The sequence below is a fragment of the Musa acuminata genome, chromosome BXJ3-4 (assembly GCF_036884655.1).
Source record: "Musa acuminata AAA Group cultivar baxijiao chromosome BXJ3-4, Cavendish_Baxijiao_AAA, whole genome shotgun sequence".
Classification (NCBI taxonomy): Eukaryota; Viridiplantae; Streptophyta; class Magnoliopsida; order Zingiberales; family Musaceae; genus Musa; species Musa acuminata.
In genome coordinates, this window is record NC_088352.1 from 44543153 (window position 1) to 44569482 (window position 26330).

The following is a 26330-nucleotide window of genomic DNA, read 5'->3' on the forward strand; positions in this document are numbered from 1 at the left end:
TTGCAAAAACTAAATGAGACTTTCATTCATGCCCACTGCATGCACCTACCTCTCCTGTGGATGCCAGGGTTCCGAGAGAGACCAGAAGAAAAAAGGAGGCGGCTGCTATTCATGGCTTTCTTCACCTCAGTAAAAGCATTCACCCATGAGAGACTGACTGTTCTACTAATGTGCATCAAGGAGCCACAAATCTTCTTAGGTTCTCTATCTTCTCAACACTTGCATGTCCAGCTGAAACTGCGTCTCTGCCCATGCCATTAAAGCTGCATGGGACCCTCCCTGGTAGAGAAGTGGGACAAGAAGATATGGTGGAGGTGGGGAGAGACACAAGGCTGAGAGGACCTCGTAGGACAGGCGTGAAGCAACAAGACAATGTGAGTTGCATTGGGTGAAGGGTGAGTGAAGCCAAACTGCTGTAAAAGGCCTACTGGTCCATCGTAAAAAAGGACCCGAGTACATTGAGTTACCTCTGAGGGGGGACCCATGTGAACTTTAAGATCGATGCTCAACCCATGGGAAGATCTCGAGGGACCCCATGTGAACTTTAAGATGGACGCTCGGGCAATGGGGAAATGATCCTTGTTCGAGCCCTGCACTCCCACCATGGCAGGAAAAAGATGATGAAGCCTTGGCATAATCGTGCATTGGATTCCCACCACTATGATCCCATTCACTCCTTGGCCATTTCAGTGCTTGGACATCGTTAAACTGGTCGAAGAACACCATGTTTGACTCAAGAAACCATGAGTAGAGAGTCTGACCAAGTCTAAATTATTGTGTAAACAGTATGGGCAGTGAAAAAGAGATATCATTATCACCAAAACTATGTCAGATTGCTTGTCTACTGCTCCAGATGGAAAAAGAGAAGTCACATAAGCAGTACTTGCTTGCATTGTCAAACAGGAGCTGGATTAATACAGCCACGGATCAGCAGACCATGTCTCAAAAGGTTATATCGGTGTCCAAAGGGCAACAGGAAGAACGATAGTGATATAAGCTGCAAGAGAAACATCATGGATATGAAGCACACCATTTAAGACTTTCTTTCTGGTGCACAGTGAACACCCTTGATGTGACCTTTTCATGGTGTGGTACAAAGATCTGCCATCTCTACTGCTCCATTATCCATCATCCATCGGTTAGAATCAAGTTACTCAGTCCTCACAGTCACAATAAACAATTTTTATATATTTTATCTAATGCACTCTGTTCATTAGCATGGTAATGGAGCCGAGCTTATATCAGCAATGCAACATGAAGGATTTTACAGAGGCCCTTGTCAAAAGCCCAATGGAGACTGTTCATTTTCACAGAGGTCTTGGCTTCCAGCTCAGTGCTGTTCATTGCTTTCAAGAATTTGGTCTTCAAACACTTGTCAGATGGAATCACTACTCGCACGATTGTGGTAAAAAGATGTTGGACTTTTTAAAATGTTAAGCAAAGAATGATATTTGATGATCATGCATGCTATAAAATAAATCATCTATCCAACCATGATTCCTTTGTGATGCAGGGGATGTGTTCGTCACATACAAAGAATGCGAAGCTTCCTTTGCTGAAGTAATGGTTTGACGATGAGACTGTAAGGATGCTAGGATCACTGAACATTGTTGTGACAAGAAACAGACACTGAAGCTGGTTTCCTGCATCCAGCTTTTAGCTCATATAACATGTACTATCGAAGGGTGAGTGTGACATTTGAAGAACTTGTCTACATTTCATGATTGAAGTGGAGAACTAAACATCAGAAACTTAAATTGGTTGATCTTATTCCAATGTTCTTCCGCATTATATAATCGGCCTCTGAAAAAATTGAAAGGTTACATGATGTACATGCCACTAGGATTTAGTTTCAGATGCTCATATCAAAAACCAAAACTCACAGCTTTACATCTGTGTCTTGTCTCCTGTCATGATCTCACCTTCTGTATCGTGTGTATGGATCGAATTTTCCTAGGAAGAGAAAAAGCCATGTGAAATTGAGTTATATACTATCGATCACTGTGTACAAAGAATCAGCTATTCCTGATCTCAAAGAGAGAAGAAATCACTGCACAGCTCCAAGGAGGCCTGCTTCATCTTGGCATACGGTCATATGTGCCAATGTCATCAAGCCATACGACTAGTTGTTCGGTCAGTGGTCTCAGTTTCGGGGAGTCACTTATGCAAAAACAAGCGATCTCAAGCATGGCCATCAGTTGGAACTCTAGTGGTTCATCGTATATGTGTGGGTCAAACACCTCTGCTGCCCTCTTCTCCTTCTTCATCTGAAGGACCCATGATACCAATTCTCTCCCTCCCCTCGGTTTGCACATGTCCACTGGCCTCTTACCGGTAAGTAGCTCCAGTAGAACGACTCCAAAGCTATATACATCACCCTTAAAAGTAGCAACCGAGGATTGGCCATATTCAGGAGGAATATAGCCTAATGTCCCAACTAAGTCCGTCGTGATGTGAGTATCATACGGCAAAATAAGCCTTGCGAGCCCAAAATCGGCCAAATGAGCTTCAAAGTTCTCGTCGAGTAGGATGTTACTGGACTTAATGTCACGGTGCAGTATGTGGGGGTCACATGATTGGTGCAAGTACGCTAATCCCCTTGCTGCTCCTTTAGCTATCCCAAGTCTTTTCTCCCAGTGCAGCATAGATCCACCATCAGGTTTCTCATGGAGCCAATAGTCTAAGCTTCCATTTTGCATATACGAATAGATCAAAAGTCTGTCGGTGCCAATCTTGCAGTATCCTTGAAGCAAAACAAGATTTTTATGTTGAGCTTGAGAAAGAGTTTCTATCTCAGCTTGGAATTCCCTCTCCATCTGAAAATATTCACCGGAAAGCCTCTTGATAGCTACCTTTCTCCCGTCTGGTAGAGTCGCTTTATAAACTAGGCCAAAGCCTCCACAACCAATGATGTTAGATTGGTCAAAGTGGTCGGTGGATCTCAAAATATCACCAATGCTTAAGTCACAGTCGTTCATGTTCTGAAACTGAAACACCAATCTAGACTCTGCCTCCTCCAAATTGCCACCTGAATCTGCCACACCCCTTGAATCGTCTTCCTGTCGGATAGGATGAGCCTTTGACAAAAGAAAGTAGATAAAGGCCATAAGGAAACATGCTCCGAGTCCGATTCCAGCTGCCAGTCCTATGATCACACCTTTATAATTTTGCCTTCTGTGACTGGTCTGTTGAAGAACTTCAGGCGTTCCAGAATTACATGGATTCAAGTGAAAACCACAGAGACCTGGATTCCCTTCAAAATCAGAACTAGAAAAGGTTGAGAACTGGGCGCCAGTTGGAATAGGCCCGGACAGATTATTGTAGGCTACACTGAAACTCGATAGAAAATTGAGCTTAGACAGCGAGGAAGGAATGCTTCCGGTAAGATTGTTGTGTGACAAATCCAAAAACTCCAAGTCAGATATGTCTGATATCTCATCTGGAATAGGCCCTGCTAATCTATTTCTGCTTAGATCCAGTGCAAGAAGCCTCGTAAGGCTCCCAAACCCTGGTAAGATTGGTCCAACAAGCATGTTCTGGCACAGAATTAAGGATGGCGGGAAGCTGCCAACTTGATTGTATTGCAGTGCCTTGTCACTAATGTTCCTTTTAACGTAGAAAGGGAAGTCATCTGTTCGAGGTCCAAGCTGTGAGGTGCTGCCAGAGATTAGGCTTTTCATCTGTGCCAAACTTGTTGGAATCTCCCCACTGAGCGAATTGTTCGATAGGTCCAAGTAGAAAAGATGATCAAGATACCCTATCCATGAAGGGATGGTCCCTTCCAAATGATTCCATGACAAATCCAGTACATTTAATTTGGTAAAATTTGACAACCATGGTGGAATGGATCCCAAAAGGCCACAGCTTGCAATAGCGAGAAGCTGTATGTTTTGAAATCCCTGAATTCCATCCATTGGAATTCTCTCGCTACCAAGGAAGTTCCTTGTGAGTGCCAAACCGGTGAGGCTTTGGACATCCTGTAGGATTATCAATGCGGACGATATGTTGGATAAGCTATTACTGGAAAGTGAGAGGTAAGTTAATGAAGCCAGTTTCTTGAAGCTGATCGGAACTTCACCACTCAGGTTGTTCCGAGCAAGATTCAAGGTCTTTAATTCCACACACTGAGAAAGATTATAAGGAATGGGGCCGCTGAAATCATTTGAGCTAAGATCAAGCGAGCTAAGATGATTCATCACCGTGCAATTCAAAGTGATTCCACCACTAAGCGAATTGTTCTTCAGGTTGAGCACTCTAAGTGGCGGTAAGTTTGACAAGGAGTAAGGCATAAGGCCACTGAAACTATTGGATTGAAGGGACAAATACTTGAGATTTCTTAAGCTGCTGAAGCTATTTGGAATGTCGCCTGAGAAAGAATTAAATGAAAGATCCAGTTGCTCAAGGTTAGAGAGATTACCTATTCTTGAGCTCAGCCAGCCAGACAGCTGATTCTCCTGAAGGTATAGTCTCCTCAGAGATGACAGCGCGAACAAATCATTCGGCAGATTCCCGGAGATATCATTGGAATCAACAGAGAGCTCTTCGAGGGAAACACAGCTACCGAATCCAACAGGAAGGTCACCAGAGAAGGAGTTCGCCAATAACCGAAGGACTTGAATTCCAGATGAAAAATTACATACGGATGTGTCGACGGCACCAGAAAACTTATTTGAGCTGATATCAAACACCACCAACTTCGTCGACCCGGCAAGAATCGGATGGCTGCCTGTGAAAGCATTATGAGAAACATTGAGAACCTCAAGTGACGGAAGGTACGAATCCATCGGAATTGGTCCGGAGAGTCTATTCATGCTGAGATCGAGGCGCTTCAATTGGCGAAGACGAAATAACCCTGATGGAACTGTGCCTTGAAGAGAATTAGAAGAAAGGTTAAGCCATGATAGGTATTCCAAATCTGCCAAAGAATCAGCTAAGGATCCCTTCAAGCTCTTATTTTGGAGATCCAGCCCGATCACCCTTCGTCCTGAGCCTACCGAGTCGTCGCAGGAAACGCCATCCCAGCTGCAGCAACCGGAAGCAGAGGCATTCATGCTCCAACCTGGTATGCCTGAATCCAGTCCTCTCAAGAAGCCTTGCAGGGCATTTAAATCACCAGAGATGCAGCTCTGGTTCTGGGAATTGGAGCGAAGAGGTCGGATAAAGAGGAGCAAGCACGCAAAGCTTAATCTTTTCATCAAAATATTGACAGAAACATCCCCTATCTTCCCCATAACATATGATGACTAGAGCCGGACTCGAGTTGTCGACAGTGTTAAAAGCGGCTCTTCCTCGGAAGCTACAGCTACAGAAAGTGAAAACTTTCGGTTGTCCCAAGAGCAGTGCAATCCAGAAAAGCCAAGAATCCTATTGCAGGGGCAACAGAAGCATCAATAGGTTTTGTACTCAGTTAACCAAGAAAGGAGGCACCTTCATGCTTGAGAAGCAATGGCAGGACTCGAAGCAGCCGATTCACATCCACCAAGCGACACATCCATCTTAGTTCATCTCGATTTGCGGGTATAAATGGCTAGAGAAGATAAAAGAGAAGAGCAGGAGAGAGAGAACTCAGTTTGGCTTTGACTTCCCCATCCTTCACTTTCAACCCCTGCATCGCCTCATTTTGGTCTTCCTTTAATATCATATGTCGCCTTCCGCTTTCTGGAACCTTTACAATCCAAGTAATGGTTTGCAATGAGAATATCTTTCATAGTTATCTAATTTTTAGAAATTAATTGAAATGGGTGGTCAGAGAGGAAGGAGAAGAAGCTGCCTTGTAATGGAGGTGGGCATTTGGCGGTATCGGGCAGGGACGGCGATCGGAAGTAAGCGGAAGTTGCCGGCTCGTTACGCTGCCGGGTAGAAGAGTCAACGGTCAACGAGTTGCCCCAGAAATAACATTTTACCACCTGTCTATTTCTGCACTACAACTGCATATGCGGAGAATCCGAGGCACTTATTATTATTATTATTAGTATTATCATTCAAAAATCCCATCTTATTTATAATTTATATTAATTTATACGACGACATATTTGTCTTATCCTATAATTTATAAAAATACAAATAATTACATATATTAATTAACTTTCTAAATAAAATGAAAATTATATGTATGAAAAGTTGAATTCTGATAAGTTCACGAAATCTATATTTGGATCCGGTCTTGCCGGCCGGTGAGAGTTGGTCTGACTCGACTCGATCATGCCGAAATTGAATCCAATGAGTTTAAATAGAAGGTGACGCCACGAACGCGGACTCGATTGGGCATCAACGGGTTCGTCAGGTCAAAAATTTCCACTGCGGATTAGACCGACCGTTTCCTTGTGTGTCAAGTCAATGATCTGCACACGATAAATCATCCAGGCTTTATATATTGTCTCAGAACACAGCAGGTAGCTGTTGGTCAACCTGATCTCAGCTCCCGTTTTTACTGCATTTTGACTTCCGGTGATAGGGTCCCAGTAGATCACCAATGACGACTTGCCACATACACCATCCACTTGCACAAGAGAGGCCCAAAGAAAAAGGGAACAAACTCTCTCTAACTCTCGTCTGAACGGATGTATTTGGTGTCATAATCTAATTGGTTGAAGATTGAGATGTGCTCCATCCAAATCAGCATCACTTGTTTGTTTGGAAGCAAATGCATGTTTATCTCACTACATACCTGCTCTTCAATTTTAAACTCGCTCCGTAGACAGTATTGTCCAATAAATACAACTTACAATTCAATATCACGGCTTGACTTATATGATTGGACTTTATGGTGGAGGGTAGCTTAGCTTGTTATCCATTAGCTGGTTTTTCGGTTTCCTGATTTGACTATTTGGTTGTGAGTCAGACTCTGATGGCTTACTTTTTTTTTTGGGGGGCCTAAACACAACTGGAAAGGAGTATGATTTATGTACTTCGGAGTTCGAAATAAAGAAAAGATTCATAGACTTATCTTTTGGCGATTCCTTTGCTTCAAACCCTGGCCTCTGACATTTTGTTCTATGCGAGTTGCTAGTCAATGGCAGTATCGCAGTAATTCTCAAACAAGGGACTGAAATGTTTGGAATCAGTCATGACTAGGAGGTGATGTCCTCCATGCAGTCAGAGTTGAAGGATTCACAGATCTTGTTACGTAGTCAACAAAGAAGGGTGCATGGAACTCTTGTTTTGTATTGTTCCATCCACAGAAAGTTGGGTGCAATTGGACTACTATATCATATAGAATTCCTAACTCAGTTTGACTCAGTTCAATCGGATCTAATTAACTCTATGATTGAGAGGAACATCCAATCTTTTCTTGTCCAGTAGCTCCCTTTCTTTGTCAGCAAGGAGTGACAGTTTTCTGGCTTTGAAAAGCTCACGTTCTTGAAGACAAATTGGTTGGTTTCATGTTGCCATAGGACAAAAGTATGCCGCACAAACCATCCAACCGAGTCTTTTTCTTCTGCCATGACTTTGAGAATGTTTCTAGCTGTAGTCAATAGGCCATTTGTAATTCGAACTGGAGAACAAAACTGCACATGAAGAACGGGAAAAGAATGATAACAAATGTTCAGATGTTTCTGTTCTTCCAACAACGCTGTATTGTGCAGTCTGCAGAAATCCCTGCTCTTCTTACTCAGCTTAACATTATCTGGACATTGTTGTTTATCGTCTGCAGTAAAAGCCTGCACGACAATCTACAGATCTAATTGTTCACATGAAACCACAATAACGATCTTTGTCATCTGATATCACATTAAATTATTGATCTTAAGCCAGATGTGGTTCAGGTTGCAAATCGAGTTGGGTCGAAAACGGGTTCAGGTATCAAGGAGACGTGTATCATAAAATCTGTATCTACACATCAAGAAACGAGAATAAATAAATTTACATTCGTGAACCTTTTGTCTTAAAATATAAGATAATGATTTGATATCTTCCACGCGAGCACAGCTTATAGTATAGCCATCTGAACCTTAACATGGAAAAATGAAGCCCAATCCACCGATCTAAGAAACGGATCATTAGACATGCAATGAATCCGGATATAGGAATGAAAAATCCGATTTCTTCTTGATTACATCCCTAAGTAATACGTCAAAAGATCTTCGGCGATTCTCCTTTTAAGTTTTATCATCCAGCTAGTTGGAAAGTTATAGTCTGGATTTTAACCTCTTTTAGCTTTTCCCATAATTGTCCGTGTAATGATGATAAGAACAAAGGATAAGGATTGTGTGTGCATATATATATGGGCTTCACAATTCACTGTCTACGTAGAGAAGGACGATGGAGGCCTCCAAATACTTGTTCTTCTTGTTGATCGCTTCTTCTCTTTGTTGCATTGCTCGTTCGACGACGGTCTCTCACGATGGACGAGCTCTGGTCATCGACGGCCAACGTCGGATTCTCTTCACCGGCGCCATCCACTATCCGCGCAGTACTCCTGAGGTTAGCATCTTCAATGATGACACTTACAGCATTAAACAGATACATTTCACGCTCATACTTGATCGAGTTCGTCTTGTTCTCCAGATGTGGCCGGACTTGGTACAGAAATCAAAAGAAGGAGGGCTTGATGCAATCGAGACGTATGTTTTCTGGAATGGCCATGAGCCCAGGCGACGTGAGGTTGTGGTTTACCAAGTGTGTTTACATGTATGAAGTGTGGAGTATAATACTTGATCGTTCTTTTCGTTTCTTCTTCTTTAGTACTACTTTGGAGGCAACTACGATCTCATTAGGTTTCTCAAAGAAGTTCATAATGCTGGACTGTATGCCATCCTTCGGATCGGTCCATACGTTTGTGCCGAGTGGAATTATGGGTATGTAACAAGAATTAAAGTCATAAAACATTGATCATTATATTGATTTTTATCTACCGTTTTAATTTTACTTTTATGTTTTCAAGAGGACTTCCTGTCTGGTTGAGACAAATCCCAGACATAGAACTGAGGACAGATAACCAGCCGTGGAAGGTCAGAGTTTGTAACTTGAATTATGTGTCTTTAGACTCACCTACTTTGTGAATAAGCTCATCTGTCTGAAATCACTTTCGACAATGAAGGATGAGATGCAAAATTTTACTACCTTAATAGTAGACATGGTTAAGCAAGCAGGACTCTTTGCAACGCAAGGAGGACCCATCATCTTAGCTCAGGTACATGAAAATCTTCTGTGCTCAGATTGCACTTGAGAAGATGAGATTGTTTTTTCTTCCATCTCTAATTAATATTTTTGATCCAAATAGATCGAAAATGAATTTGGCAACGTCGAGACCAGCTACGGCGATGCCGGGCCGCGATACGTCAATTGGTGCTCGCAAATGGCAGATTCTCTAAGCATCGATGTGCCATGGATCATGTGCCAACAAGCTGATGCTCCCCAGCCGATGGTAGTAAATTCATCGAAACCTAGTTTGATGATGTTGTTCATGTTTCTTGTCTCTTGATGAGAAGAAACTTTGATTCTGATGCATCTAACTTAGATCAATACTTGCAACGGGTTTTCCGGCTGTGATGCTTTTACACCCAACAACGAGAACAGTCCGAAGATATGGACAGAGAATTGGACTGGCTGGTGTGTTTGGATCCTTCATTTTTCTGTTGTTGATGAGCATAGAGTGATCATCTTTCACTTGTTTGGTTTTCGCTCTTCTGCTCGATGATATGCCGCAATGATGATTGCAGGTTCAAGAACTGGGGCTCTCCGGATCCACACAGGCCTGCCGAAGAACTGGCATTTCAAGTAGCTCGCTTTTTCCAAACAAAAGGGACACTGCAAAACTACTATATGGTTGGTTAGATTTCTCTGCATCGCATGTATTGTTATGTTCAAGACCAAGATCCAATGGATGATTAATTGCTCATTCTTAGTATCATGGAGGAACCAACTTTGGCAGAACCTCAGGTGGCCCTTACATTGTCACAAGCTACGATTATGATGCTCCACTCGATGAGTACGGTATGTCTGTGTACTCCTCTGATCATTGAGTTCATAGATCCCGGGAAAACATGGAAATGCTCTGATCATGAATGTATCTTTAGGTTACACAAGGCAACCAAAGTGGGGGCATTTGAAGGAGTTGCATGCATCCATTAAGCTAATGGAGAAGGCCCTCACCTATGGAGAAGTCGAAGAAGTTAATCTTGACAATGAATTGACGGTATCGATGATTTCGGATATGAATTTATCTTTTGATCTAAGGGTGGGAGCATGATGTGATGATGCTGTGGTCATTGCAGATCACCAAATACTCTGGTGATGGAGTCAATCCTGCTTGTTTCTTGAGTAATCAGAACAGCAACTTAAATGCCACCGTAGACTACGAGGGAAGTACATATTTCCTGCCTGCTTGGTCTGTCAGCATTCTTCCTGACTGCAAGAGCGAAGTATATAACACTGCCAAGGTAATTACTGCCACTTCTACACAACCTTTTGCCTGCTTTCTGCTGATCCATCTAACTTCCTGTTTTACCCGTTCTTCTTATAGGTAAAGACTCAGACTTCTCTCATGGTGAAGAAGCGAAACACTGCCATGGAAGCATCTGAAGTCTTGTATTGGTCTTGGAGACCAGAGAGACTGGGAATCTCTGCAAAAGGTTTTGGCAGTACATTCACTGTTAACAATCTCTTAGAGCAGAAAAGCGTCACTCTTGATGAAAGTGACTACTTATGGTACACAACCAGGCAAGTATTTTCTTGAAATATTAATCAAAGCACGCATACAATTTAGCAAGACAGACCGTTAACCGTTGAATGTAACGAACAACGTCCAGTGTGGATGTGGGCGAGAAGGAAGAATTTACTCTCAGTGTCAACACCACCGGCCACATCCTCCATGCCTTTGTTAATGACAGGCTAGTAGGTAGTATCGATAGCATAGCTAGGTTTTCAGACATTCTTCTCTACTTCGAACAGAAGTATTTTAGTAACACTTGGAGGTTGGATCAATGAATAGGTTCTCAATATGGCCTGGCTGGACAGCTTAACTTCACTTTCGAGCGAAAAGTATGGTTTAATCCTGGCCGAAATGTGATATCATTGCTAAGTGCAACTGTTGGCCTTCAGGTTTGCTCTGATTCGTATCTCCAGAAGTTAGATTACATCTGCTGTAAAGATTGTAGCTAATGATTGTTATCATGTTAAACAGAACTATGGTGCATATTATGATCTGGCGCCAACAGGAATTGTTGGTGGACCTGTAAAATTGATTGGAGAAAATACCACTTTGGATTTGTCCAATTATACTTGGTCTTACAAGGTAGGCATACATCATAGCACACTCCTGTTTCAGCTTCACTCATCTTCCGTTCTTATGCAAGTCTCGCATCGACTAATTATGAGCATTACAATCAGATTGGACTGGATGGGGAGGTGAGACGGATCCACCTTGATCGACGTGCAGTGAAGTGGCATTCGGGCATGCTTCCAACAAATAGACCATTCACTTGGTATAAGGTGCTGCCTTTACCTTTTGCATATGTGATCTATCTAACTGTTATCAGAGATGACAGGGAAGTGACATTTCTTTTGTATGTACGGTTGAAGGCGACCTTCCAAGCTCCATTAGGCTCGGAGGCAGTGGTGGTTGACTTGCTCGGCATGGGCAAAGGAACAGCATGGGTGAACGGCAATAGCATCGGCAGGTTCTGGCCGAACTACACTGCCTCAGCCGATGGTTGCCATGAATGCGATTACAGAGGCACATTTAGCTCCAATAAGTGCCAAACTGGATGCGGCGAGCCGTCCCAGCGATGGTAATATCAAACTACATGCAGTTGAAGCGGCTTGTTCCACGATTCTGTTATCTAAGACGCTACCTTTGCAGGTATCACGTCCCGCGATCCTTCCTGAAGCTCGGTGAGCCGAACACCCTAATGCTATTCGAGGAGGCCGGCGGCAATCCGCTGCAGGTGAACTTCCAGACTGTCACTGTCGGTGCGGCATGCGCCTCCGCCAGTGAGGGAGACACCCTGAGCTTGTCGTGCCTTAGAGGGCGTACGATCTCGAGCGTTGACTTTGCTAGCTTCGAAGAGCCGGAAGGAACATGCGGAGCATTCGAGGGTGGGAAAGGATGCAGTTCCGACGAGGCGTTTGCTGTCATCAAGGACTCATGTCTCGGAAAGGAATGGTGCTCGATCGAGATCACTGAGGAGTTTGGCAAATCTTGTGGCACTCTGCCCTCTCCCAGGAAGCTGGTAGTTCAAGTGACCTGTTGACCAGAGGCCAATAAATGTTCCTAGACATGAGATCTGTAGGCTCCGTGATGAAGTTATGTTCTTTTTTTTCTGCCAGCGGTTGTTAATCTAAATCAATTATTAATTAGATGTTTCAAAATCTTTACCATCACATAAAAACACACTAATATCAAAACTTAAACATCTCTACGTAACTTTCAAATGAAAGAAGTGTGTGTGTATATAGGCAATCTATTAAGAATAAGCATGACGGTTTCCATCTCCTCCGTGCCCATTCCTATGGGAACAAGAATCTTTTGCCACTAAGGAGAAGAAGAACATAAGCTTCAGGGTTGGGGTTTCCGTGGAAAGAGAAGAGTTGCACAGAGAAGCAAGAAAGTAGGCAAGAACCTTCTCTTCAGAGAAGGGGAAGGAGAAGTTGGGGCGACGATGCTGAGGGGGATTGCTCCAGTCGATGCTGCTCGAGCGGCGGCCATGACCGGTCGCGGAGCTCGAAGGGAGAGCGGTGCGTGGTTTAATTGTGGGATTGCCATGGCGACTATCATGGCTTTAAGGGGATGATCGAGAGAGGGGTCATCTCGCACGCATGCGGGATAGAGTTTGGGTTTTATCCAACAAGATAGCTAACACAAATCCTATTAATTAATTTAATTGATGATTCAGTAATTTAGGAACTATACATATATATATAATTATTTATAAAGATTTTTATATCAAAACAAAGCAAAAACCTCAAATTGAGATCCAAGTTGCCCTTCACCCTGTCACACATTGGCGCTGTAAAGCTATCAAGGAATTCTATATCAACATCTTCAAATTGAAGTAAATCTTATCATTATTAAAAATCAATAGTAAGTAAGGACATTCAACCATGACGAGTTTAAGTCACTCTGGATCTTATCAAATATCTCTAAATTGACACAATCTTATTTAACTCAAACTTTATTTAGCCTAACTAATTTTCTTGATCGTATGAGTGCTTTGAGATTCGTAAAACGTCATATGTATTAGGCACTATATCTAATAGATTGGTACATTGTATTCATTAGCATTCTTATTCTTGATAGTTGCATGATCTAATTTTTTAAGAGGGTCATTAGTAGGACTGATATCTTGTCCTATTTTATTTTAGGCTAGAATAAGGTCATCCACCATGATTGAAGATTTAATATAGAATATATTTCTAAGACATCCTCTATTGATTTTTATTTTATTGGACACACTTTTGACATGTGATTGGTGTATTAGTCTATTTTCGTATAGTTATATCCTTCTCGATTGATACATAGGAAATATAATACACTTTATGATACTTCTTAGAACATCATATTATCTATCTTATAATCCTTTCTTTAATTATATCATTTTTTACATCATTCTTTTTTAGTGCGTCATATTGGTCCACTGTATTTATTAGTGTTCTTATCATTATATTTTTGATAGGTGATGGTCATTGGTAGGATTGATATCTTGTCCTATTTTATTTTATGCTGGAATAATATCATCCAAGTTTTCAAGATAGAATATATTTATAAGACATCCCCAGTTAATTTTAATTAGACATACTTTTGGCATGTGATTGGTGTATCAGTATACTTTCAGTTATATCCTTCTAGATCACTTGGGAGATATGAGAAGTAATTTTCTGTAACAAAATATCAGATCTGATCACAAATTTATTGTGCATTTTATAGTTATTTGGGGTGAGAAGATAATACAAATATACTCAGGTTTGCTTCAGAGACACAGAGCTGCAGTTGTATTGCAAAGAATTATGAAATGTCAAATTGCTAGTAATACAATCGGGTATACGTGGTTGTATCATGAGTTAGTTTAGAATTAGAGTATAAATGTATTTGGAATAACCTATTTCTTGCTTGCTCATCCATGCATTAAACAGTCATCTGTTGATGGCTCGTAAGGAGGCTTTCTGGAAATGCTGCTTTGCTCATTTGGTTACGTCCCAGCATGATTACGTCCAACACATTTATCTACCATTAACCAATTTCCCGTTCTCCTATTATTCACTAGAGTTATATGCAACAGAAAAAAGAAAATTTTCCTCTTGATTGTGAGTTGAATGAAAGGATTCTTTAGATTTTTAATGATAGCAGCAGTCGGTTTACCATATTAAAAGTTATGTATATTATTCTTCCATCTGTGGTCTGTAGTTCAGGAAAATATGACCTATTTGTCCAAATATTCATTAATGCAAAGATCTTTGGTGAAACTCAACACAAACTATTCTTCACATTTTTATTTTTATTTTCTTTTTGTTGGATGAAGTGTACTCGTTGGGGTAATAAGAAAACTAAGATATGACTTTGGCATAACTGTGCAACACTTGAAGGACACCAAACCATTAACTCGAACCATCGTGGAACCATAAGAAATATTGTTCGAGTTACTAGATCTTGGATGGATATATTACTAATCAACTTTCTATCATGTATGATATGAGGGCAAAATCGAGCACAATAATGTGGAATCAATCGAGTTTTCAAACTGTGCATCACCATCAACTCATTAGCAATTATAACTTCATATTCCAAGATGGTTGCTGCTTTTGTATGATAGTATTATACATTAAGAGAGAATAAAGATATAACATTAACAAATCCTCTTTTCAGCCACAAATATCAAACTTTGCTCCTAAGAAAAATTGTAGAGCAATTTTGCTATCTGTCACAACAAGATATTGTATTGATGCCTTCTCTTGACTCCATGTACTACTCATCTTGCTCATTGGATTGCTGAGATTGCCTGCTGCAAGTACCTGAAGGATCTCTCACAGTTGACAAAACCCATAAACCAGAACTCGAAATCATCCTCTGTGAGTATCTGGATGAACTTCTGGTTTGGCTTGTTAGTGTTCTCACTCTGGATGGCTTCCTTTATCCTACCGAGTGGAATCAAAACCTGTAGAATACAAACAGTTCATAGTTTGTCACATTGGATTATGATACATAGTTGTGTCGGTCACTTTGGAGCTTGTGATTACCTTGTAAGGCACTCTAACCAAGCCTCCTTTAGGAGAAGTTAATTTGAGGGATCGATCGCTGCGGAAGGCGATCTTGTCAGTGGAAACGAAAAGCATGCCCGGGATGGGACCAGCTGTGGTTGAAAGATAGCACTGGAAGGCTTTGAGCAACTTTTCGCCTGGTACGATGGAGAAGGCTTGTCTGAAGACCCTCTCGACCCCACCTGCTTGAACAATCCGAGCTCCCATGCTCAGCTTCCCCTTCATGGTTTCAGAGATCTTGGGACCCAAAATCACTGCACTCAAAACAGTCGCCTACAATTATAGTGCCAGTTTGATCGATCACTGAAGAAGTGTTGTTTTGTTCATGAAGTTAGGGGATGATGATTACCATGTTCGCGGAAGCCTCCTGCCTTCTCTCCGAGCTTGCTCATCCAGTCGACAACAGAGTCCTTCTCTGCAATCAGAGGAAGCACCACGTAAATTACACAACCTAAGCGCAGTCCAGAAACCAAGGATGGGGAAGGCTCTGAGTCCTCTGAGAAAAGAGAGAGAGATGAAGATTACTCTGTTTGCAGTGGGAAGGAGCAGGATTTCCTGGCAGTTCCTCCCCTCCAGCATATGCGATGGAGCTCACAGGAATCCCGATGACATGCTCACGGTGTAGGCTCTCCATTTAGAGAAATCTGCTCGGTCTGGCTCTTCTTCGGTTGCAACTCTTGTCGATTTTTCTGGTCTCTTTCTTTCTCCATGTTTCCTTGCTTATAAGGTGATGCAGCCAGGGTGGGGATGGTGTATGTAGCACTCAGAAGACTAAAGTGGTTATCTTAATCAGAACTTTATCATCCAGTCATCATCATCCTCATCAAGGATAAAAAGCCACTGAAATATAATCACACACATTTCGATTCTACTTTCTAGATAATAAAAGAAATAGTAAGCAAGCAAACCAGCTGCCTAAAACCGAAGATTAAGTTTAATGATTGATCTTTGTTCAAAATCTAGTGTTGGATGACGCAGCAATGACTCAGAACCGTCATTCTTAGCCACTCGGTAAGCAAGTCATCGCCACCAACCCCTTCGGGTCTCTCTCCATGTGGATGTCGACTACTGCAGGCAGCGCGGGGTCGTCATCCCATCGCACGCGGCACCGAGTCAGCTCCAGATTGAGATCGATCGTGAAAGGAGGCTTCTTTCGAGTTGGAACAGGCGGTTGTATGGATCCATACTAATTATAATAAAAGATAATTAGGTGAACCTAATTCCAGGTTTCGTTTGACGCTTGTCACCCCACCCGTCTTAGGTGTGGTGGTTTGTTCTTCTTTTCGTCATCAAGGTAGGTTCAGGTCTTGAGGAAGTGATGTCCATCATTTGAATTCTTCAAGCTAACGAGAACAATAATGGTTAGCAGTGCATTTTTCTGGTTCTGATCCAGGAAGAAAACCTAGGAAAAGCGGGTTCAGTCTCGTTGGACAGAAGAAATTAAAATGACATCCCACTGAGCTTATCTAACTCTCTCTTATTACTTTCTTCCATGTGAGCTGGAAGTTCTTTTGACGGAGGACATGACCCACAGAATCACATGGTGGGTGGGAGGAGCATCAGCCACCGCCATGGGGGTATGACTGAGCACCACGTCGGCCACCGCCGGGGTGGGCTCAGGCATCGGTTTGATGCACAGACCTACTCGTTTCGGTGGAAAAGTTGCCGACAGGGCGTAGTGGATTAGGCTCGCCATGCTGCAGCCACGGATAGATGCATTTGCCACATGATTTGCCACCACCAATATCCATGATTAAGTAAGCGTCCGACAGAGACATCACTACCCGAAGAGCTTTTAAGTGATGAGAACGTTCAAGGAGATCATTCAATGCCAATATGAGGGCGCAAAGTGAGATAAAATGAGCACCATAGTAATAACAAATATTCAAATGAATACTTCAAAAGTGGCAAATGTTGGATTAGTTGACGTTTTAATTGCCGAAGGAAGCCCATCCAATTAGATTCAATTCGACTGTTTTGATTCCTTCAAAATGGAATCGAAATCGGATTAATTTCAGACGATTTCAGTTCGATTTTGAATCGGAATCATTGTTTTTAAATTATATATATTTCCAATCGAAACTATTAGTTTTGGTTTCAAATTTATGGAGATGGAATGGAAACAGAACTGCTCAGATTTCGATTCGGAACCATGGAGTCACTGATCGATTCGAATCGAATCATAGTAAGCTATTCATACGATAAACCATGATGATGGATTTGAAATCAGAATGGTTAAGTTACAAATATGGAGATAGAAAGTTATATAATATTTCATTTGCACTAAGAATACTTTCGACTGTTTAAATTAAGAATTCTCGTATTTCTTTTGGGCATAAATTATCCACCCCAAGCCCTAAAACCTCCAAGAAATCGACAAGGAGCAAAGAGACGAAGCGAGAAAAAGTCGTAATTGAAGATTAAATGAATGAAGGCGTTGAGGTCGTGGCAAGTGAGACGTCTTACGGCCCATGAGATCCTCTGCAAGACGCCTTGATGATACAATCAATCCAACTTGTGTCGTGAATGACCCACTTTATGAGCGACTGTGATAGCGAATTAGACTCGTGCAATTTGGGAGGGTTCCGAATCCGATCAGGTGAAAGGTTTGTGATGCCCGACGAAATAGGATTTCGCCTTTAAATTGTATGACGTCGCACAAGGTCAGCAAACTAAAGTGATCGTGGCCATCTATCCAAATGACGAGCGGTTCAAAAATTTGAACTTGATTCGCATACAGGCACGTTTTCAAACAAGTCATTCTGTCCATTACCCAAATAGATAAATTAGGAAGCATGATTAACTGTGAGACTTCCGACTTTAAACTAAGTAACACCCGCACTTTAACAATCAGCTTCACATGAATAATCAAATTCATTTCAAATACAATTTTAGACTGCAAGTTTTTTGAAGTTCGAGCTATTAAACCAGATTTAGCTGCTATCTCGCGTCATCTTTCCGTATGCTTGCAGCTAACCTGATCACACTACCGGTAGTGCAGAAATAAAAGGTCTGTTTAGAAGACATGCAACAGGAAATTATGATGATAGACCAAAGAGACTACACGAAGAGTTACCTAGTGTGGACGTTGTTGTTGAATGTCCTCAAGGTAAAAGCTTCAGTCAATGTGGTTCAGCCTAAAACAAATAATCCACACTCAATAGGTAGCTTCCAACGAGTGCAAAGGAGGCAATTCCACTGCATAACATCCGCAACTTGAGTCCACGAAACATGATATTCCTGTCTGCCGGAGACATCCCCGTAACTCTCTCTAGCCAGATTCCAGGGCGTTCCCATCTCAAAAGTTTCCTTTCCATGGCAATATACTGCACAAAAGACACCGAATAAACATGCATCATCAAGTATATTATCATGAAAAGGAAAAAAAGAAATTAGCTTTCAGTAGTGACTGAGAACTATCACGTTTCCGTCAATTAAAATTGCTGCAGAAATTGAATAATGATTTCAAGGTAACTTCAATTGTAGTCAGGTTAGAAGACTACATCATATCACTATTGTTGGTTGTTAGCCATCTCAGAAACACACATGGACAAGCTAACAAGGGCATTCTATAGTAGTATATTGTCATGGAAATTTATAATTTAAAATTTTCCATACATCATATATGTAGATACATTTCATCCATAAATTAATTAACCTATAAGAAACATAAAAATCACTGAGACTTTGGATGTATCTGTAGAACACTAATTCAAAATCAGAAAGCTAACAGTTCTGAGTCCATACATGTCACCATCATTTGATATGCCAAAGAAGCCGTGTAGATGATATATGCGTTCTAAAATTCCCAACATTAGGGTAAACAAGTCCAGATTGACTAGATGGACTGAGATAATCCAAGTTAACCCAACTACAATCAAACTAGAGTGGCAACTAAACTCAATCCAAATTAAGTAAATCAAATCCAATTAAAGCATGTCCAAACAGACCAGAATCCATCACAAACACCAGTTTTGATACTAGCAAAAACTGCAAATTATCTAGGAATCTACTGCCTTATTTGCAGCTAAACCACATTGGTTTGGCGGCCAGTGATATCTATGCACGGTCAAGTTTTTGTTTGAAAGGAGGATACTTCCAATCTAACCAAGGATTGCCATGTTGCTCAGTTTCGGACCGGTGTGCTATGCATAAAGGTATAGGTATGCACCATGCTGAGTCATGCTAACTGTTTCGGCACATACTTATGTTTAGACCCATGACCAAAAAAACATGGTTCCATGCCATTCCAGGAAGGCATCTGCGTGCCCCTTGAGAAAATACTATTTAGTCTAGTAATAATCTAACCCAACCATGTGATGAACGTACAGATGCAGTGTGAAGCCTTTCTGATAGTAAAAGCTTAACATTTAAATCTCCAAAAGAATTAATTTCAAATTTAAAAAATTGCTAGAATTTTTGTATGAGAATGCAAACTAATACCTTGGGTGTAACAATACAATGTGACCGAGTTTTGGCAGTGTCAAACGGGTGAGAAGCAGCGGCAGCTACCATTCCAGAAAACCCAGCAGCAAGACTTGAAGCCAGAGGGGAGACAGGGCCAACATCATCTATCGACCTAAATAAAATAAAACAGACAATTAGATGAACCAGCATTATGATTGTTCCATAGATAATTTTCTAATTAAAGCTTTCAAAACAAAAGCACACATTAGATCCAAAAATTCAATAGAACTTTGAAGATGAATACTGAGTGCTAAATTCTGCAATAATTATATTTTACAAGCTGGCTTTGCCCCTCTTAACAGACAATTCAATAGAACATTTTATATCCTAAAACTACCTCCAACGTAGGCCAGATCCAAATCCAGCAGTCAAAAAGGTGAAATGAGAGTATTCCATCTCCTACTGAAAAGAGAAAAGCCCACCTATCAGGCTACGGTATGGTTTTATCATGCAGCCGAACAATTTATTGAGGAATAGCACATTCAAAATCACACCAGTTAGGTTCAGTTTTCTAATCTATATAAGATGATATTCTTAATACAAAGGCACAACATTTCGTGTGCAGTAAATAACGAAAAGGCATTTATATTTACAACTATTTTAATTTTTTTATCCCAAGAGATACCCTATCGAGGATGATGATTTTAGCTCAAAACAGTAGGTTTTATTGGAGCCCATATTCAAGATGTGAATTACTAATTATGCAAGTTCCAAGACAATCTTGCCTAATCAAAGGGTTAAATAATGGTTCTTTTTTAAAACAAGATATATAAGTAACTTCATTGCTGAAGGAACTAAAAAACTGAAAACCGATTAAGGGAAAGAACAGGGAGCATAACCAATTTGATCAACTTGTCCACATTCTCTGGAATATTAAGTAGTTTTTTCACTCCAATTTAATTGGATTGAAACAATGTAGAACAGGAATTCTATCATATTTTAAATGGTCAGCTCTCCTTATCAAACTTGATTTCCTGGAGGTCTAGCTTAGCCCATGACAACCAACATACTTTTTTATTAGATGAAAGTGCTCTTGACCGACCAAACTAGCCTGTCCAATATCCAGGGTAGATCCTACTTTGGAATAAATCATCAACAGGTCTGGTCATTTCTAGTCACATGTACGTGATCCTGATAGTAAATTTTAAGCTTGATTTGGATCCAAATCAATTGCAACCTATAACCCAGATCTGGAAACCCATCGACAGTTGACCTAAAATTAAAAAAGCTACAAGTCTGTGCTCAAAGCCTCATTCATTTGTTCACATGAAGTTACCCTCAAAATCACAACATAAGCCAATAAACATCCTACTTGGCATAGAAAAACCTAGTAATAATTACATAAGATATTTTAGTACAGTTGAAGCATATACTTTTTAACTTATATTTGTCAATCTGTATGCACACTGTAGTGTACTTCAATCAATAAAACACAGTGACTTATAAAAAAAGAGACTCGGATATAATTCTTATATATCTGAGAGTATTTCTTAGTTCATGATTAAAAGCAGATGCAGGAAACTAATATTTTTGAGAAGAATACTAATTAAATATAATGTAAATTCTGATAAGAACCTGGGTGGTGGATTCAAATCGAGAGCTTTCCAGTCAAGCATTGCTATGTGAAAGAATTGCCAGGTAGAAAAGAAAAAACCACCAAAAACACATTTTTGAGCTATTCCAGGTCGAAGTCCTCTCCATAAAGCACTCCATCCCTCCAATGATACAATTTTAGAAGGTTCTTTGACCTCAGAAGCAAATGGAGGCCTCCCAGAACCAGTCAGCATCCACGGATACTGCTTCAGCACACCAACAATGTCGATATGACTGGTCGAAAGAGTAGACAACATACCAAGAGTATTATTCCATGCCTTCATATTAGGAGTGGAACCAGGTAGTAATTTTGAAATAAGTGGAGTTGATTCTTGCATAACCCCAACAGAACCAAGTTTCCTAAGGAGAGAAGCAGAGGAGACCTGACTGCGAATTTTAAGAAGTTCAAATGGGGTACAAATAACAGCTTCCATGGCACCTGCTGCCATGCCTGCCAAAAAAGCCTCAGAAACATGCACATAGTTGTATGTTCTTCCATCTACCAAATACAACAAACACAGCATAAGAGTATTTAACAAGAAGAAAGAATATGGAGCTCACATGAACATACCATGACTACAGCATTACATAATTAGTATTCCCTCACATGTTTTATGAGGTGATCCCACACACACAAACTAACAAATACACAAATAATGCTCCATGACCTGCAGCATGTTGTGCTGCAATATTCCAGTCAATGTTTCAAAAGCATATTGGACAAAAACATGGTCAAAGGCTAGATCTATCCTAGCTCTCTGACTAGTATGTCTGGCAGATCTTAGCCATGACAAATTCAATGTTCCTAGAAGTAGTCTAGCTTCATCCATGAAACATGAAAGCTTGAAACAAGAAAGGAAGGAAAAGAAACCTATAAATAAGTAAAGCAAGCAACAGATAGAAGGAATTTCCCCAAAGGCTCAAATTAAGTTTTCTGATATGTCCTTTAACAAAAACACCAACCAATATTCATAACAAGAGAGAGAGAGAGAGAGAGAGAGAGTTTATTGAAGGAAAGGAAAGAGACTGTGAGAGCAAAGACTTGTCACTGATTTAGAATGGGAAAAAAAAGAGAGATGCAATAAAGAGAAAAATCTGCACCTGAAACTCATATTAATTTAATTCTGATATGCTTACCAAAAAAACCTACAATTAGGATTCATATTAAAAGCTTCAGAGCTGGAGTTAAAATTGTACTTCAAAAAAGTTTATGAAGTTATGGAATATTATCTTCTTTGCACTTCATTTTTATTTTTCCACATGAGAGAGATTGATGTAGGCACATATGAGGTTCTTGCCCAGACTCATTGAAGATTCAGATAGCTTGGTCTGTGCCTAGTGCTTAAAGCTTATTTCAATTAGTACAAGATGGACAAGACACTGAAAACAAATCACATCTCATGTTATTCAAGTGTGTATGTGTAAGTTGCACTAATGGTTTTCTTATTGACGCTTAAGAAAGATACCTTTGTAGTAAGCAGTTAATATCTCATAGGTTCCAAAACGTGATCCGAAACCAAAAAGCTTACCAAGTACCGACCATCCAAGGCCACTGTAAAAACCTAAAAGAAAAATAATAGGAATGAGAAAAGAAACCAAAATCAACAAAATAAAGAAAATATACCATTCAGAAAAATCTAGTAAAAAAGATTTCTTAAAACATAACTAAAGCAACTACAGTTATAATCTAGTTTTATTAATCTGTAATTTGTTGTAACATTATAATTATAAAATAAACATTTTAGATATTAAAAACAAATTATTTGAGTTATATAGTTCAACTTCTTGCTCTTCTTTAATACTGCTAGTTCTACCACCACTATAAACTCTGATTCATATCTATATTCAATCTGCAATTATCTGTAACTTTACTCCTTAGATAATACCCATGACAGAGAATGAAACCAGATCGAGCTTCATAACTTTTTAAGAGCTATAAGTAGTGTAACCAATCGTTTAACAATCTTGTTTTGTGCACGCAAGAGCAAGGACGTTCATGTTTCTAGAAACTGAAACTACTGCAGATGCACAGTACAGGAAAAGCCTGGGATTACGGCAAGGTTGTGCACATTAAACATCCGCTAAAGCTGAATTGGTGGTAGCCTTGTTATTTGGGCTACCGACTATAGATATCCACAGATAAAAGAGATTTGATTTTAAAACCTCATCATATTTACTAAAAATATTGATGGAACCATGCCATACAACCAATTCTGTGACAATTATGACTAAGTCAAGAAGCTCAAGGCATAGAAACTAGGTTTTAAGGTAGTAACAAGGTTCAACAAAACAAGAGTACCAATCTGATGTGGGCAAACCAGATATGTCACACGGTCCAATTACCTAGTCAGAAACAAAGTAAATCTTCAACAACTTCACAGAATACTTTTTCGATACTCGTATAACTTAGCCATCGCAATAATCACATCAACTCATATTGGTAAACATACACTCAATAGACCTATTGAACAACAGATCCCAATTCAAGCCATCCCGTTTCCGTCTTTCTTGACAAACAACTCAAATGCCACAGAAAGAAATTGAAAAAGGATGCAACTTAGAACAAGCAATACCTGACAATCCTGAAACCATCCGAACCCTCTCGACCACCTGCCAAAGACCCACCTGTTGGCTTGACCCCGCACCAACCTGTTCATGCGCGAAATCTCGACGACTCATCATCGATCGAAAACAAAACCAGATATCAATACCTAACAAATCTATAGTAACATCACATCGATACGCAATAAAAGGGCAGGGATGGAGATGATACACATCCAATTTACCTGGAGGAGGGTTTTGAGGGTGTCGAGGGGATGGGTGAGGAACGCGGCACCGGCGACAGAGCCGGCCGCCGCCGCGGCGTGGCCGGCGAACAAGTTCTCTGTGAGGAGATCGAAGCCCATTTGATCAAATGCTGATCTACCGCCCCATCTCATCTCCGGAATCTGACGCCAGGGTTTTGACAGCTCGAGATTGGGGTTTACAACCGTTCGGCTGCGAGAGGTCTTAGGTCACCATTGGCCGTTGGATAAATGCTTTATGAGTTGTGCTTGAAGTAATAATTTATGCAGGCATTCATTTTACCCGCTTCATTGCGCGTGAAAGCAGAATGGGGCCGATGTGATGTAAGTCCCGGGTGTTGCCGTGGACGATTTCGATCTCAAATTACGTAGTGAGTCGTGTTATCCATAATTACTTAAATAGCTTATATATATATATATATATAGCCTTCGTATTCCATATAGTTTGGGCTCAAAGGATTTGTAGATATGAGAAATTGTCGAATCATGGCACACTGGATCAAATTAATTAGCTTCATAGGATTTGGCCAATTCCCAAACCAAACCCAGATGCACATTTGCAAGTGACGAGAAGAAATTGCTTCGTGAACTAATATTGCTACGGAAGCCCGAAGGAACATGTCGAAAGGCAGCACAGAAGTGGTGTCAAGAGCGTGCTGAGCCCAACAAGGTCGCCCCGTGCATGGAAGCCCACACGCCGAGCGTAACGACATCACGATAAGAACATGCTACAGAAGCGGCTTCAGCCACCTCTAGACACCTCTCCCCGACGTGCCACGCCTCGCTGCGACCTTCTTCCCACGTGTCCCCTCGCCTCGCCCGCCCCTTCACTTGTTATAACCCCTCCCCTCCTCCGGAACGGTTTCATCTCCGTTTCCTCCCGCGGTTGTCCATGAGAAGCCTCGCTGTGCAAGAAGGTTAAGAGAAAGAAGTAGGGTTGAGCGGGAACAGGTCGCGCCGCAGCCATGCCGCCCCGCAGGTTCGCCTTCGGCCGCACCGACGATGCCGTCCACCCGGATACCATGCGTGCCGCTCTCTCGGAGTTCATCGCCACCGCTCTCTTCGTCTTCGCCGCCGAGGGCTCCATTCTCTCTCTCGGTGAGTATGACTGTAGGCTTGGCTGCATGTGGACACCGAACGAGGCATGGATTCATGCATGCACGTTGTTGGTTGCAGGAAAGCTCTACAAGGACACCTCCACCGCAGGGGGGCTGGTGGTGGTGGCTATAGCCCACGCGCTAGCTTTGGCTGTAGCCGTGGCCATCGCCTTTAACATATCGGGTGGCCACGTCAATCCTGCGGTCACGCTCGGCGCTCTCGTCGGCGGCCGGATCTCCCTTGTGCGGGCGGTATTCTACTGGGTGGCGCAGCTACTCGGCGCCGTCGTAGCCGCCCTCCTCCTCAGGCTCGCGACCGGTGGCATGGTAACGATCCTTGGTCGTTCACATGCAGCGTGCCATTTATGTTGTAGATGGTGAAGTTGGTGGGTTTTCCTGTGACATGCAGAGGCCGGTTGGATTCTCGGTGGCGTCGGGCGTCAGTGATTGGCACGCCGTCCTGCTGGAGATAGTGATGACGTTCGGGCTGGTCTACACCGTCTACGCGACTGCGATCGACCCCAAGAGGGGGCACCTCGGCACCATCGCGCCTCTGGCCATTGGCTTCATCCTGGGCGCCAACATCCTTGCCGGGGGACCGTTCGACGGCGCGGCAATGAACCCGGCGAGGGCCTTCGGACCGGCACTTATCGGGTGGAGGTGGAAGCACCACTGGGTGTACTGGGTTGGCCCCTTCATAGGTGCAGCACTTGCAGGCGTTATGTATGAGTTCCTTATGATCCCAGCTGAGGCTCCTCGCACTCACCAGCCTTTGGCTCCTGAGGACTATTAGCCTCTCTCTCTCGCTCTCTCTCTCTCTCTCTCTCTCTCTCGTTGTGGGGTGTCTTTTTAGTACAGTATTTATCATCTTAAGGTAGGAATAACTGCTATAGTTAATAAATGTTAAACTGGCTTCCATATATGTATGTCTATATGCAATGCTTAGGCTGGAAATTTGGATGCTTATTTGTAACTTTCTAATCAGTGGAGCGAGTAGTATAAGCTGCCTGTTTCTCTGCAGTCCCTCCATTTTTCCTTCGAGCTCTCCATGCTTTCTATATAATTCAGATTATAGTGATTGGCTTATGGGGGAGAAACCATTTTGGCTGAAAATTATAATGTATATGGCGTCTCCGTTTCATAGATTGTACGATCCTCTCTCGATTTATAAAAA

General features: G+C 41.6%; 5 protein-coding genes across 7 annotated transcripts; 2 read left to right on the forward strand and 3 right to left on the reverse strand.

Moving 5' to 3' along the window:
* Positions 1–1744: 1744 nt before the first annotated feature.
* On the reverse strand, positions 1745–5622 carry LOC103982690 (phytosulfokine receptor 1-like). The gene has a single exon (XM_009399679.3). It carries the CDS (start codon positions 5229–5231, stop codon positions 2076–2078), a length of 3156 nt encoding a protein of 1051 aa, XP_009397954.2. The 5' UTR covers positions 5232–5622; the 3' UTR covers positions 1745–2075.
* A 2640-nt stretch (positions 5623–8262) lies between these two features.
* Positions 8263–12257, forward strand: LOC135635336 (beta-galactosidase 1-like). The gene is made up of 18 exons (XM_065146349.1): positions 8263–8424; positions 8509–8604; positions 8686–8798; positions 8885–8951; positions 9041–9133; positions 9224–9367; positions 9461–9552; positions 9663–9768; positions 9849–9936; positions 10020–10138; positions 10218–10382; positions 10466–10662; positions 10752–10840; positions 10934–11043; positions 11126–11236; positions 11332–11433; positions 11524–11732; positions 11804–12257. The coding sequence occupies exons 1-18, from the start codon at positions 8263–8265 to the stop codon at positions 12192–12194; spliced, it is 2454 nt and encodes an 817-aa protein (XP_065002421.1). The 3' UTR covers positions 12195–12257.
* Positions 12258–14696: 2439 nt separating this feature from the next.
* On the reverse strand, positions 14697–15929 carry LOC135634583 (putative GEM-like protein 8). Its single transcript, XM_065144969.1, has 4 exons — positions 15721–15929; positions 15545–15610; positions 15175–15449; positions 14697–15092 (listed from the first exon to the last, which is right to left on the reverse strand). Exons 1-4 carry the CDS (start codon positions 15827–15829, stop codon positions 14916–14918), a joined length of 627 nt encoding a protein of 208 aa, XP_065001041.1. The 5' UTR covers positions 15830–15929; the 3' UTR covers positions 14697–14915.
* Positions 15930–17879: 1950 nt separating this feature from the next.
* On the reverse strand, positions 17880–24293 carry LOC135634741 (uncharacterized). 3 transcript variants are annotated; one of them, XM_065145292.1, is made up of 7 exons: positions 24042–24293; positions 23829–23904; positions 22785–22817; positions 21238–21754; positions 19639–19774; positions 18272–18521; positions 17880–18181 (listed from the first exon to the last, which is right to left on the reverse strand). In XM_065145292.1, the coding sequence occupies exons 1-6, from the start codon at positions 24192–24194 to the stop codon at positions 18333–18335; spliced, it is 1104 nt and encodes a 367-aa protein (XP_065001364.1). In that variant the 5' UTR covers positions 24195–24293; the 3' UTR covers positions 17880–18181; positions 18272–18332. The 3 variants fall into 3 exon arrangements, with proteins under 3 accessions (XP_065001364.1, XP_065001363.1, XP_065001365.1); XM_065145291.1 differs by having other exon boundaries at positions 22722–22817; XM_065145293.1 differs by lacking the exon at positions 22785–22817.
* A 652-nt stretch (positions 24294–24945) lies between these two features.
* Positions 24946–26129, forward strand: LOC135635498 (aquaporin TIP3-1-like). The gene is made up of 3 exons (XM_065146602.1): positions 24946–25157; positions 25236–25483; positions 25566–26129. The coding sequence occupies exons 1-3, from the start codon at positions 25025–25027 to the stop codon at positions 25947–25949; spliced, it is 765 nt and encodes a 254-aa protein (XP_065002674.1). The 5' UTR covers positions 24946–25024; the 3' UTR covers positions 25950–26129.
* Positions 26130–26330: the final 201 nt, after the last annotated feature.

Bases quoted from the DNA above. Each gene is read 5' to 3' on its own strand.
- LOC135634583 (XM_065144969.1), bottom strand. From the start codon at position 15,829: ATGGAGAGCCTACACCGTGAGCATGTCATCGGGATTCCTGTGAGCTCC. The intron at 15,611-15,720 runs GTAATCTTCATC...CTCTGATTGCAG, and splicing joins TCCTTCCCACTGCAAACAGA to AGAAGGACTCTGTTGTCGAC. The intron at 15,450-15,544 runs GTAATCATCATC...TTTTGAGTGCAG, and splicing joins AGGAGGCTTCCGCGAACATG to TGATTTTGGGTCCCAAGATC.
- LOC135635336 (XM_065146349.1), top strand. From the start codon at position 8,263: ATGGAGGCCTCCAAATACTTGTTCTTCTTGTTGATCGCTTCTTCTCTT. The intron at 11,237-11,331 runs GTAGGCATACAT...CATTACAATCAG, and splicing joins ATTATACTTGGTCTTACAAG to ATTGGACTGGATGGGGAGGT. The intron at 11,733-11,803 runs GTAATATCAAAC...CTACCTTTGCAG, and splicing joins GGCGAGCCGTCCCAGCGATG to GTATCACGTCCCGCGATCCT.
- LOC135634741 (XM_065145291.1), bottom strand. From the start codon at position 24,194: ATGAGATGGGGCGGTAGATCAGCATTTGATCAAATGGGCTTCGATCTC. The intron at 21,755-22,721 runs GTATCTTTCTTA...TGTATTTGGTAG, and splicing joins ATTAACTGCTTACTACAAAG to ATGGAAGAACATACAACTAT. The intron at 19,775-21,237 runs GTTCTTATCAGA...TATTTTATTTAG, and splicing joins GATTTGAATCCACCACCCAG to GTCGATAGATGATGTTGGCC.
- LOC135635498 (XM_065146602.1), top strand. From the start codon at position 25,025: ATGCCGCCCCGCAGGTTCGCCTTCGGCCGCACCGACGATGCCGTCCAC. The intron at 25,158-25,235 runs GTGAGTATGACT...TGTTGGTTGCAG, and splicing joins GGGCTCCATTCTCTCTCTCG to GAAAGCTCTACAAGGACACC. The intron at 25,484-25,565 runs GTAACGATCCTT...TGTGACATGCAG, and splicing joins GGCTCGCGACCGGTGGCATG to AGGCCGGTTGGATTCTCGGT.
- LOC103982690 (XM_009399679.3), bottom strand. From the start codon at position 5,231: ATGGGGAAGATAGGGGATGTTTCTGTCAATATTTTGATGAAAAGATTA.